The sequence below is a fragment of the Scyliorhinus torazame genome, chromosome 12 (genome assembly GCF_047496885.1).
Source record: "Scyliorhinus torazame isolate Kashiwa2021f chromosome 12, sScyTor2.1, whole genome shotgun sequence".
Lineage (NCBI taxonomy): Eukaryota > Metazoa > Chordata > Chondrichthyes > Carcharhiniformes > Scyliorhinidae > Scyliorhinus > Scyliorhinus torazame.
Genome location: NC_092718.1, coordinates 41,280,791 through 41,294,996, shown reverse-complemented (window position 1 = coordinate 41,294,996; position 14,206 = coordinate 41,280,791). Strand labels below are relative to the sequence as shown.

General features: G+C 48.6%; 1 protein-coding gene across 3 annotated transcripts in view; it reads left to right on the top strand.

The window, feature by feature from the left end:
- Positions 1-14,206, top strand: part of tex9 (testis expressed 9) — a 138,487-nt gene that overhangs the window by 14,565 nt on the left and 109,716 nt on the right. For all 3 annotated transcript variants that reach the window (XM_072470746.1, XM_072470745.1, XM_072470747.1), the window contains exon 5: positions 10,189-10,237. In XM_072470746.1, coding sequence (XP_072326847.1) covers positions 10,189-10,237 — 49 coding nt within the window. The remainder of the gene's footprint in view (positions 1-10,188; positions 10,238-14,206) is intronic.

Below are 14,206 nucleotides of genomic sequence, written 5' to 3'. Positions count from 1 at the left end.
ACTGCTGCGCTTTAAAAGTGAAGGCAAATTTATACTGGCACGCCTTTGCCAATGGAATGGACCAGAATCCATTACTGACGTCCAAAACCGTGAAATATCGGGCATTGAGTCCCTGTTTGAGCATGGTCTCGGGACTTGTTGCTACGGTGGGGGCTGCTGCGGGGGTGACTTTATTGAGTTCCCGATAATCAATGGTCAAGCGCCATGATCCGTCGGGCTTTCTCACTTGCCAAATCGGGGCATTATTAGTAGAGGCTACCGGTCTTAGTACGCCCTGCTCTAATAAGCTCTCTATAACTTCTAGGATTTCTCCGTCTGCTTCTAGGGAGAATCCGTACTGTTTTTGGGGTCTATGGTCCGGTCCTGTTACTTGTACGGAGCCAGTCATCTGTCACAGTCGTGCTTGTGGGTCGCGAATGCTGCCCTGTTCTTTTGCAGGACTGCCCTAACCTGCCTGTCCGTGCTGAGTGTGGTGGGGTTGAACCAAAACTCGCCTACTGCGCTAATTTTGTTCATATAGTCCCCTATGTTGAGCGTTGCGGGGGCTCTAGCGGATTTTGCCATCTTCCAGACACACTGGTTGACTGGATCGAAAGATAGGTGGTGGGAATTCATAAAGTCGATTCCCAGAATGTGTTCTGCTGTGTGGGGCAGGTCGACTAAAACTACGGGGTGTTTTGTGGTAATGTTTCCTATTTGAATGGGTACAGGGGCTGTGATGTGTCCCTGCTGTGAGTGGCCTGTAAAGCCACTGAGGGTGATAGTGGCTGTAGTGGGCCATGTGTCCTGACAAAGGATGGAGGAATTTATGGTGGTGCGGGACCCTCCTGTGTCCCAAAGAAACTCGATAGGCTGTCCCCGTATTTTCGCTGGGACTACGGGTCGTCCTGACCTATCCCAAAGGGTATCGCAGACCCAACTGGGGGAGCCTGTACACCATCAGTCCGTTGCGGTCAAGTCCGTCTGATCCGAACGGGCGCTAACGCTATGTATGGGTTCTGCCTTTTTCTTACTGAGAGTGCCTGTCTGTTGGGCTCTTGGTGGCCTTTTAGGGGCATTGCACTCTTTTGCAAAATGTCCCAACTGTCTGCAGTTGTAACATTCTTGCGGTTTTGTGGGGGGGCTGTTCTTTCCCTCATTTACCCAGGTGGGGTTGTGAGGTGTGGCTTTTACTGCCTGCATGTCTGCGGCAGCTTGCTTTTCCTCTATGGTTTTAGCGGCGGGTCGATTGTGCACTGACTGCTCCCAAACGCGGGACAATCTTTTAACCACCCACTTCGCATTATGAGCCTCCTCCGAGGGATCATAATTACTACAGGCATTCTGACCTGCCTCTGTGGCATGGGAGATAAGGGTGCGGGTCCATTTGGCCATATTGTCTGCGTCTCCAAAAACGGCTTTGAAGTGAATCCACAAGCGTCCTGCGAACGCTGTGGGGTGCTCAGACTTCTTCTGCCTACACTTATTTAGGCCATCTATGGGGTCACCCCGGTTATACCCGATCGCATCCAGGATCGCGGTATGCATTTCTGCAAGGGTGCCTCCTCCTACGTTCTGTGGGTCGGGAAGGGCTGCTGCTACCAATGGATCTAGACTTAGAACCATGAGCTTTACATGCTCTCTCTCATCCAGGCCGTACATGGTCGCCTGATCTTTGACGGTGGCAAAGAAATGGTGTGGGTCTGAAGCGGGGAGGAACGGTGTGATTTTTGCACACGCGTCCCGTAATTGGGTCACTGTGAGTGGGGTGGAATATAGGAATTCCGCCTCGTCTGATGTGGCTGTGCGGTGGATTGTTACAGGGTTCATCAGAGCCTGAACTACCTGCGGTGTGGGGGGTGAGGGTGCTTTTCTCCTTTGGGGCTTTCCCTGCGCACATGTTCCCTGAACATATCTCTGCGCTGTTTCCTGTAATTCTTCCCAATCAGGGCCGTCTTCCTGGTCTAAACTTTCCCCAAAGGTTTTTTGGAATCCCTTTTGGACAGAAAGCAGTGATTGTAGGTCTGCAATTTGCTTCCGGCACTTCGCATGGTCTATGGTGCTCTGTCTTTGCTCCGTGGTTGCAGCGTGGAGCGCTCTCAAGGCTGCCTTGAGATCACTACATTGCTTCTGTAGCGTCTCCACCTGCTTCTCTGTCTCTTTCTTTACCATGACTGCACGCTGCATGTCCTGATAGGCCTTTTCGTACTGGGACTGGAAACTACTCAAATGCGCCAGACAAGACTGATGACCCCGTTTGGCGTCAGCCACCTCTTCATCCTTTGCTGCTAATTTCCGCCTTAATTCCAGATTCTCTTTCTCCACCTCGCATACATCGGCTTTACTCATACGAATATGTATGCCCTCTACTTCTTTGCGGAGCGTCCTGACGACCTCCTCTGTGCCTCGCAATTGTGCCATCGGCTTGCGAGCTTTAGTTAAATTCTTTTTGTGGATTTCACTCATGTTCTCCCACCAAGTATGCCCTATACTTCCGGGACCTGAGTCGTCATTAGTACAGAAATCATTCCACATGGGCCATCCTTTGCCCTTGAGGTATTTCCGAATTTCCTCTTCCGAAGTGGGGCACTGTCCCACTCTACTGCTGCTGGTCATTGCGACCGCAAATTCCTCAGGGTTTATGAGGCGTTGCATTGCCTGCATGGCCATCTCTCCTATCTGCTTGCTTCGGTTAAATTTGGAACAGGGGGCTAAGGTGGTGTCGTAGATGCGGGTACGGCTTGCGCTAATTTCCAAAAATACAGACTTCCGACAGTTTTGACGCAACAAAAATCTACCAGTTTTACCTTATTTCAAAATTTCTTGGGTTCTCCCGGAGTGGTTTTCCACTTCTAGATCGGGTCCCATCAGGATGTCGCCAAAATGTTGCTCTTATTAGCCTTAGTTTTATTAGCTCTAATTCTGTCACCTTTGCTCACGAGTCGCCAGGTATCTTTCTGATACCGCCACGTGGTTCAAGCTCAAGTAATGATTAATAATGCAGCACACCGCTTAGTAAATGTTAAATCAACGATCATTTATTATATACAGCAATAAATACTTCTACAATAATACTACCTCTAGACTATTACCTACCACTAAAGGCCAATACTTAACTTTGGGAATGGCCCACCAGGTCAGGGAAACGAATGGCTTATCGAATTGGGTCTGGCCTGCGGGATTCAAAAAGGCTGGTACGGGTTGATAGTCTGGAACACCGATCTGGTAGCGATCGCTGGAGTTAGACTTACTTGTTCTTTCGTCGAAGGGTCTCGAAGGTTGCGAGTAGGAGAAGAAAGAGGGTCGATCTGAACTTGGCCCCTATCTTTATAGTTCCCAGGGGCTTCCCGCCTTTCGGGGCGGACCTTGACCCTGGTCCCAAGTGATTGGACCTGGTCCCAATCACTGGGTTCGATATGCTTCAATAATGGGGCGATTCCTTGATCGAGGGGTGGTCGTTCAACTTTCTTTGTCTCGGCCACTGCTGGCACCGAGAGGTCTGGATCGGCTTTCAATTGCTAATTTGTAGCAATTGTTCCCGGGGATAGCCGATTAAAATGCAGGTGGCTGGGTTGATGTGCTGCTAATGGTTGCAGGTATCGGTCTGGGCCGACTTCCCCAGAGCCGAATACACCGTTCTGTCTGCAGCTGTCCGTTTGAGTCCTGTTGGCTGATTTTCCCATCAGCCTTTTCAGTTCGCCATTTTACATCAGTGTTTGGCCAAATTAATCGGGAATCAGCCATTTTAGGTGGCTACACTAGGAAATGGAGGGGGGTGGTCCGAGGGGGAGAAGAGCATCGGGTGTCGCTTTATGCGGATGACCTGTTGCTGTATGTGGCGGATCCAGTGGAGGGGATGGTGGAGGTCATGCAGACTCTAAGGGAGTTTGGGGATTTTTCGGGCTATAAGCTCAATGTAGGGAAGAGTGAGCTTTTTGTAGTACAGGCAGGGGACCAAGAAAGGGGGATAGGGGATCTACCGCTGAGGAGGGCGGAGGGGAGCTTTCGGTACCTGGGGATCCATATAGCCAGGAGTTGGGCGGCCCTACATAAACTGAATCTGACGAGGTTGGTGGAACAGATGGAGAAGGACTTCAAAAGATGGGACAAGTTACCGCTCTCGCTAGCGGGTAGAGTGCAGTCGGTCAAAATGGTGGTCCTTCCGAGGTTTCTTTTTGTGTTTCAGTGCCTTCCCATCGTGATCACCAAGGCCTTTTTTAAGAGAGTAGGTAGGAGTATTATGGGGTTTGTGTGGGCGAATAGGATCCCAAGGGTAAGGAGAGGGTTTCTGGAACGCAGTAGGGACCGAGGAGGGTTGGCGCTGCCGAACCTAGGGAGCTACTACTGGGCAGCAAATGTGGCGATGATCCGCAAGTGGGTGATGGAGGGAGAGGGGGCGGCATGGAAGAGGGTGGAGATGGCGTCCTGTAAAGGAACGAGCCTGGGGGCGCTGGTGATGGCACCGCGGCCGCTCTCGCCATCAAAGTATACTACGAGCCCGGTGGTGGCGGCAACGCTAAGGATCTGGGGCCAGTGGAGGCAGCACAGGGGTGCAATGGGAGCTTCGGTATGGTCCCCGATCAGGGGTAACCACCGGTTTGTCCCCGGGAGGATGGACGGGGGGTTTCAGAGCTGGCATTGGGCGGGGATTAGAAGAATGGGGGACCTGTTCATTGATGGGACGTTTGCGAGCCTAGGGGCGCTAGAGAAGAAGTTTGAGATACCCCCGGGAAATGCTTTTAGATACATGCAGTTGAGGGCGTTTGTGAGGCGGCAGGTGAGGGAGTTCCCGTTGCTCCCGGCACAGGAAATTCAAGACAGGGTGATCTCGGGTGTATGGGACGGGGAGGGCAAACTGTTGGCAATTTACCAGGAGATGAAGGAAGAGGGGGAAGCATTGGTAGAGGAGCTGAAGGGTAAATGGGAGGAGGAGCTGGGGGAGGAGATTGAGGAGCGGTTATGGGCTGATGCCCTAGGTAGGGTTAATTCCTCCTCCTCGTGTGCCAGGCTCAGCCTGATACAATTTAAGGTGGTTCACAGAGCGCACTTGACGGGGGCCAGGTTGAGTAGGTTCTTTGGGGTAGAGGACCGATGTGGAGGTGCTCAGGGAGTCTGGCGAACCATATCCATATGTTTTGGTCATGCCCGGCACTGGAGGGGTTCTGGAGAGGAGTGGCGGGAGCAATATCTCAGGTGGTGAAAGTCCGGGTCAAGCCAAGCTGGGGGCTAGCAATATTTGGAGTAGTGGATGAGCCGAGAGTGCAGGAGATGAAAGAGGTCGGTATTCTGGCCTTTGTGTCCCTAGTAGCCCGGCGAAGGATCTTGCTAATGTGGAAGGAGGCGAAGCCCCCCAGCGTGGAGGCCTGGATAAACGACATGGCTGGGTTCATTAAGCTGGAGAGGATAAGGTTTGCCTTGAGAGGGTCTACGCAGGGGTTCTACAGGCGGTGGCAACCGTTCCTAGACTATCTCGCGGAGCGTTAGAGGAAGGTCGGTCAGCAGCAGCAGCAACCCAGGGCGGGGGGGGGGGGGCGTTCTGTGAGGGGGGAAGGGGGACTTGCCTGGCAGGTGGTCGAGCAAGAGAACACATGAAGGATTTGGGAAACTGGCACGTGCGGGAGCGAGCCAGTGTACAAAGCTATGTAACATATCGTTTTATCATGTATATATCTTGCTATGTGCGATTTCTTGCTATTTTGTTACGAGGGGGGGGAGGTTATTGGTTGTAAGGGTGAAAAATTGTGTTAAAAAACTTTAATAAATATATTTTCCAAAAAAAAGGTGGGGTTACTGGGTTACGGGGGATAGGGTGGAGGCATGGGCTTAAGTAGGGTGCTCTTTCCAAGAGCTGGTGCAGACTCGATGGGCCGAATGGCCTCCTGCACTGTAAATTCTATGATTAATTGGATGGTAGGCCCAGGAACAGCCACTTAATTGGTTGCTGCCTGTAAAATGCAGCCCTGTGTCCTGCCACCCACTGAAACTGTGACACTCCTGCTTGTGACCCCAGCAGCAAGGCCCCCACTGCCTTGGAAAAATTCTGGCCTAAATTTCTAAAATTCTGTGGAAAGGAAAACTATGTCACAGAAGGTTAGGGTTGCAAACATGACCCACCTATTTAAAAAGAGGTGGCAGAGATAATCTATGAAATTGTAAGAAAATTTTGGTTACTACCAGACACTTGGAGAATCATGAACAATCAGCACAAATTTCTCAATGGCAGGACATGCAATCAAGAATTATTTGAAATAATTCAGAGGATTGTTAAAATAAATGCGCAGAATATGGTTCATATGGATTTTCAAAAATCATTTGATAAAAGTACCACAAAAGAGAAGTATGCCCACTAAGGCCCCATTTAGAGAGCTAGCAGCTCAGCAGCCTCACTGGGCACAGTGGCCACTGTACCCAGTGTACCTGAAAGAAGAGTACACATAGACTTGGGCTGTCAAACCAAGAAAGTGGGATTGCCAGGACTAATCAATCAGGCCCTTATTGGTTGGGGTGAGGATTGTTAGGCACATGTGGCGTCAATGCCACTGGGGCATTCATTGTCATCTCGGGTATCCTTGTGGATCAAAGAGTGCCTAAAGAGGATGGCACCCGGGTCTACCTGGCAGATATCCTTGTGGCGGAGGGACCCTCCCACTGCTGGTAAAATGCTACCAGAGGTGGAATGTGGCTCAATTGGGCTTGGAGCCTGCCATAAGCACCTTTTCATGGCATTGTGCCTGCCTCTTAGCTGTTCCCAAAGTGCTGGTAAAATTCAGCACTTGTCAGAAGCTATGATATTTCTTAAATAAAAACAGAAAGTGTTGGATACACTCAGCACTTCTGACAACATTTGTGGAGAGAGAAATAGAGTTAATGTTTCGAATCGAATATGGCTATGACTGTTCTTCGGAACTGTTTCTTCCCCAGTTCCTCTCAATACCCAGGTGGTACACATTTAAGTCTTGGTGATTTTGTCAACCTTAGACTTGAGTCATTTCTCTCATGCCACCTCTGCAAACAACAGCCTCCAGTAACTGTCCTACACCCCCCTTGTGTATAGCAATAGTCTCAATTTCCACTCTGATAACTGAGACAAAATACTGTAGCATTTATGCTATTTCCTTACTCTCCTTCACAAGCTTTCCTCCTTCATCTCTGACTCACCTAGTGTTATAACAATATGACCCACTTGCAGTTTTGCTACATTGTCTGGGTTACACTTTCTTATCTTATATCAGCATATTTTTCATATGCAAATTTCTTGCACCAAATTCCTCCCAACTACATGCCACTAATTAGATAGCCACAAACCAACTTTATTTTACATTCTGAATAACAGAGATTTTGTCAAGTGCTGGCAGGTGATGAATTTGCATTTTTTCAGTTTATAAGAAGCCTTGTGTTTATTTTTCCATCAGGAACTGGTTTATGTTACAAAAACAAAAAGCAGTTCTGGTGAAAGGTTATTAACTCTGTTAACTTTGTTTCTCTCTCTCCACACATGAGGCCTCACCCACTATTTGGGGAACCATCAGCGAACCCCATCAGTTATAGGGGGAGGTCCCATGGAATCAAGAGCTCTTTAAGCAGATGATTAGCCACCTTTGGGCCTTCCTGCGACCCAAGTCTCCGGCAGTGGATGTACTGCCCTCAGATAGCTGCCGGACAATCAGAGGTCTCCATAGACTCCCCACAGTGCAGAAGGAGTCAAATCAGCCTATCGAATCTACACCGACCCTCAGAAAAAGCACCCTACCTGGGCCCACTCCCCTGCCCTATCCGCGTAACCTCACCTAACCTGCACATCTTTGGATGTGAGGGGCAATTTTAGCATGGCCAAGCCATCTATCCTGAACATCTTTGGATTGTGGGAGGAAACCGGAACACTGGAGGAAACTCGTGCAGACACGGGAGAACGTACAAACTCCATACAGTGCCATCATTAATAAGCCTGGTCGACATTGGCAGCCAGGAATCCCATTTCAACCCAATCCACCCTCTGACTTAATCGAGGGAGGTTTTGCCGACACAGAAAGATTGAAATGGGACATCTCCCGTGATTAAGTGGGCTCAGTCATGTTTCCCACCATGACGGGCTGCATTAAATCCAACCCATGCTGTCAGAATTTAGAGCATTTTCAGTTTTTATTGCCAATTTATGTTAACTGCTTGAGTATTGTCTGACAACAATGGTATGTTACCTTTTTGTTGCCTGTATGGGGAGAATTAATTGAACAATAATATGACATATTTATTGCTGTTCAAATGATAAAGTTTAGTCTAATTTCCACAAACCTATAAACTATTAACAATAGGAGATTGTAGTCTCGTCTTCTACTTAGAAAAAGCATCAGGTAACACATCAGATGCTGTAAATTACAGTTTACAGACTAATGTGTTTGTTGTTCTCCACACAATGCATTGCTGATCTCAGCAGCACCCTTCTGTGTATCTTGTCTGGTAAAGGCTCAGCGCTTCTCCATAAACACACCTTATAGTGACTGACTTCAAAACAGTACAGTGACTGATTTCAAAGCAGTACTATTGAAAACATTTTAAAAATAATTTTGTATATCCAATTAAGGGGCAATTTAGCACGACCAATCCACCTACCCTGCACATCTTTGGGTTGTGGCGGTGAAATCCACGCAGACACGGGGAGAATGTGCAAACTCCACACGGACAGTGACCCGGGGCCGGGATCGTACCTGGGTTCTCGGCGCCATGAGGCAGCAATGCTAACCACTGCACCACCGTGCTGCCCCAGTACTGTTGAAAACATAATAATCTTTATTGTTGTCACAAGTAGGCTTACATTGACACTGCAATGAAGTTACTGTGAAAATTCCCTAGTCGCTACACTCCGGTGCCTGTTCGGGTACGCAGAGGGCGAATTCAGAAAGTCCAATTCACCGAACAAGCATGTCTTTCGGGACTTGTGGGAGGAAACCGGATCACCCGATGAAACCGACGCTGACACAGGGAGAACGTGCAGACTCCACACAGATCCAAGCGGGACCGTGGCGCTGTGAAGCAACAGTGCGAAAACATGAGTATGCCATCAGCCTCTTCCCATGGCACAGATGTGGAGACCCGGGAAAGGAAGAAAACACTTCAGAAAATTTACATCCTAGCCTGTTTATTAATCTCAATAGCATTTCTATCAATTCCTCTTTCTCCCATTTTCTGTATTTGTACATTGCTCATCACCATAGCCTTTAGATTAGATTGTGTGACTTAAGAGTTCAACATGACCACTGTTAATGTGCTGTTTTATGTTCATCTAATAAGAGGTGACATCTGAATACAGAAACCAGATGGTGGTATGTTTTCTTTTCTATCTCCTATGAAATAGGGCTTAACTTTCACATGATGAGTAACTCAGGAGTCCAATTCTAACGTAACAAAACTCATCCAACCCAAGGAAAACAAATTTGAGTGATGCAGAAGCATGAACTCAAAAATAAACAGTGATATTAAACTTGAGAGTGAAGTGCTTGAGATAGCAGATTGTTGCACAATTGAATACAGTAACACTCATTTTAAAAAAAAAATTTTTTTTTTTTAAGAGTACCCAATTATTATTGTTTTCCAATTAAGGGGCAATTTAACGTGGCCAATCCACCTACCCTGCATATCTTTGGGTTGTGGGGGTGAAACCCACGCAGACGCGTGGAGAATGTGCAAACTCCACATGGACATTGACCCAGGGCCGAGATTCGAACCCAGATCCTCAGCGCCGCAGGCAGCAATGCTAACCACTGTGCCACGTGCCGCCCCGCAGTAACATTCATTGACTACAACTAATATGCCAACTTGCATTTAGTATCATCCTTCCCGGGACGGCATGGTGGCGCAGTGGCTAGCACTGCTGCCTCACTGCACTGAGGACCCAGTTTCGATCCCGGCCCCGGGTCACTGTCCGTGTGGAGGTTGCACATTTTTCCCGTGTCTGCGTGGGTCTCACCCCCACAACCCAGAGCTGTGCAGGGTGGTTGATTGGCCACACTAAATTGCTCCTTAATTAGAAAAAAAGAATTTGGTACTCTAAATTTATAAAACGAAATCCGGTGCAGAATAACATCAGAGAATAAGTCACAATGCTTCGTATTTGAATGAGATAATTTTACCGACATATTTAACAAATAATAGAGAACATTAACCAGTTTAACCAGTTTAAAAGTATGTATTAATACACAACTTTTTTTTTTCCAGAGAAGTTGTTTCTTCTGATGGAGCATCTTTTGAAAATAAAATAACAAAGGTATTGACATAGATGTTTGCTTAGCTTTTCCAGATATTGTACATCGTACTTCTTAGGTCTGAAAATGAATGTAATTAAAACTGAGAGTTGGCTTAGATAGAATTTAAAAGTTAAATGATTCTCATCAATATTAGATGTGATAAGTTGTTTAAGATTTGGAGAAATTTAAAATCTGTGTTGAAATGAGACAGTGAAACCTGTTAATAAATTTTTCTTCACTTCCGAAAGTCAGATCATTTCTTATTATCACTCCTGGAACGAATCTATCTTTTCTGCACAGTCTTAAAACTTTAAAATGTTACATGTCTGGTTCAGTATCTTAGACTTTGTTGAGGCCTGACCAGGTGTCGGTAACGGCATGTCAAGGAAAGGGTCAGTTAACTCAATTGGCTGGACAGCTGGTTCGTGATGCAGAGTGACAGGTTCAGTTCTCCCCCTTCAGAGAGCACAGGTTCAATTCCCGTACCGGCTGAGGTTTGCCATGAAGGTCCCACCTTCTCAACCTTGCCCCTCGCCTGAGGTGTGATGACCCTCAGGTTAAATCACCACCAGTCAGTTCCCTGAGAGAGCAGCCTATGGTCCTCTGGAACTTTGGTGAATTTCATGGACAGGAAATAGGAGCTGCGAAGACGACACCAACAGTGAACCAGGCCTCTAGTCTCATCAGAGTGACTATTTGCACGGGAGTGATCTGCCTCATCTTCGATCTGATGATGAGTCTCAGAATGGAGGGGTGAGAGCAGTAGGATGCAGATGGGGGGAAGATGTGGAGCAATCCAAGGGCAGAAGGCTGGCTATGACGGATCACACACGGTGACAACGGAAACAAGCGCACCAAGAACAACCAGTTTGGAGGGCCCCAAACACAGGGGTACCCCGGAGTGCAGGGGCGCTTCCACATGGCGTACACAATGGTGGCGGCCATCTTGGTTGGTCCCTGGACAAAGGAAAACTCTGGAGTGCAGGGAAACAGCCAAATGGGGAGTTCAGTGACCACAGCCATCTTGGATGGTCCCCAAACAAAGCGCATCCACAAGGCATGTATGGTAGGTAAGAAAGAGCTGGGTGGGACAGGCTTACCATTCGTGCTACAGCATGAGGGCTAGGGGGGTGAACATATTGCTCAATAAGAGGACAGCATTTACAGTGAGGAGGACGATAACAGACCAAGGGGAATGGTACGTCCTGGAAGGGATCAGTGATCCTTGTGAACGTGTATGTTCCCAACTGGGACAATGCGGAATTCATGAAGAAAACCACTGTGGAAAATTCTGACATAGACACACACTGACTCATCATGGGTGGGGACTTTCATGGTGCCGAGGACCAGGGCTCAATCCCGACCCCGGGTCACTGTCCATGTGGAGTTTGCACATTCTCCCCCAGTCTGTGTCGGTCTTATCCCTGCAACCTAAAATATATGCAGGGTAGGTGGATTGGCCACACTAAATTGCCCCTTATTTGGAAACATTAAAAACAAAATCATGGGTAGGGGCTTGCGTACAGACCCACAGACAGACAGATCAAACCCCAAGTCAGAGAAAAAAATCAAACATGGCAAAGGAATTGAATATTTTCATGGAACAAATGGTGGCAGTGGACCGATGAAGGTTCACACATCCAGGGGAGACTGGGTTTTCCTTCTTCTCCCAGCTACAGCAAAAGTGAGTTTGGTGACTGAGGGAGTTCGGTGAAGGGAGCCAGGAGTTTACAGAGAGTGCAGCTGACTGGGAGCAGAGTCGGAGGGCGGAGTTCCAGTTGGTTCACAGGGCAGCTACATTCTGTTAGGTAAGAGTTGTTTTTTTTTATTTTTGGGGGCAGCAAGTTATCTTTGTATCATTTAGCAGAATCACCAATTTTAGAGGGTTCACTTGAGAGAGTAGCAGCCGTATATATATATTTTTTTAAGGGCCTCACAGGTGTTTAATCTTTTTTTCTCCTTTTAAATCTCTTTGGGCATTCAGATCAGAGGGGATGGAGGCTAGGGCAGTTGCAGGCTCCTCCTGTAGGATGTGGGCTGTGAGGGAAACCACTGGTGTCCCCACTGACTACACTTGCGGGAAGTGCACCCAACTCCAGCTCCTCAGAGACCGCGTTAGGGAACTGGAGCTGGATGAACTTCGGATCATCCGGGAGGCAGAGGGGGTGATAGAGAGGAGTTACAGGGAGGTAGCCACACCCAAGGTGCAGGGCAAGAGTAGCTGGGTTACAGTCAGGGGAAGGAAAAGGAAGGGCAGACAGTGCAGGGATCCCCCCGTGGCCGTTCCCCTTCAAGACAAGTATACCGTTTTGGATGCTGTTGGGAGGGATGACCTACCAGGGGAAGGCCCTAGCGGCCAGGTCCCTGGCACTGAGCCTGGCTCTGTGGCTCAGTAGGGAAGGTGGGGAATAGAAAAGCAATGGTAATAGGAGACTCAATGGTTAGGGGGACGGATAGGAGATTCTGTGGCCGCGGACAAGACTCCCGGAAGATATGTTGCATCCCGGGTGCCAGGGTCAGGGATGTCTCGGATCGAATATACAGGATTCTTAAGGGGGAGGAGGAGCACCACAAGTTGTGGCGCACACAGGCACCAACAACATAGCTAAGAAAAGGGATGAGGATCTAAAATGTGATTTTAGGGAATTAGGTTGGAAGCTAAAGAGCAGGACAAGCACAGTAGTAATCTCAGGATAGCTACCAATGCCACATGCAAGTGAGGCAAGGAACAGAGAGCGAGTGTAGCTGAACACCTGGCTACAGGGCTGGTGCAGGAGGGAAGGCTTCAGATATGTGGATCATTGGGATACCTTCTGGGGAAAGTGGGACCTGTACATGAAGGACAGATTGCACCTAAACTGGAGAGGCACCAATATCCTAGATGGAAGGTTTGCTGGAGCTCTTCGGGAGGGTTTAAACTAGTTTGGCAGGAGGATGGGAATCAGAGCTATGGATCAGAGGATAGGGTAGCTGTTGAACAGGCAGAAATAGTATGCAGCGAGTCTGTGAGGAAGGATGGACAATTGATAGGGCAAAGTTGCACTCAGTGGAATGAGTTAAAGTGTGTCTTTTCAATGCAATGAGTGTCAGGAGTAAGGGAGATGAACTTAAGAGCATGGATCAGTACTTGGAACTATGATGTTGTTGCCATTTCAGAGACATGGATTTCACAGGTGCAGGGATGGTTGTTAGATGTTCTGGGTTTGGGCAGCACGGTGGCGCAGTGGTTAGCACTGCTGCCTCACGGTGCCGAGGTCCCAGGTTCGATCCCGGCTCTGGGTCACTGTCCGTGTGGAGTTTGCACATTCTCCCCGTGTTTGCATGGGTTTCACCCCCACAACACAAAGATGTGCAAGGTAGGTGGATCGAACACACGAAATTGCCCCTTAATTGGGAAAAAAAAATGAATTGGGTACTCTAAATTTATTTTTTTTAAAAGGCGTTCCGGGGTTTAGATGTTTTCAGAAGAATAGGGAGGGAGGTAAAAGAGGAGGGGGAGTGGCACTGTTAATTAGGGAGTGCACCACAGCTGCAGAAAAGTAGGTAGTCGAGGAGGATTGTCTACTGAGTCAGCATGGGTGGAAGTCAGAAACAAGAAAAGAGCAGTCACTCTATTGGGAGTTTTCTATAGACTCCCCAATAGCAGCACCCCCCCCCCCCCCACACACACTCAACGCCATCCAGCCTCTGAAGCGGCTCCCAGGTGTATTTAAAGCGGGAGGAACTGGCTGAAAGGCGGATACGTCATTGGCGGGAATCCAAGATGGCAGCGGTGGGCTGGGGTCAGAGGTCGAGGGCTGATGTCAACTTGACAACGTACATTATACCCAAGAGTTGTACCCCCCCCCCCCCCCCCAAAATCTCCAGCTCCTCCCGTCCACTGGCTTAAACCGGCCAGCGTGGAGGCCCCCGCCCGGGTACCTTTCCCCCTTGCCCGGCCCTAGGAAAGCCCAGAGATCCCCTTTTAGCACACACACCCCGCATATCCA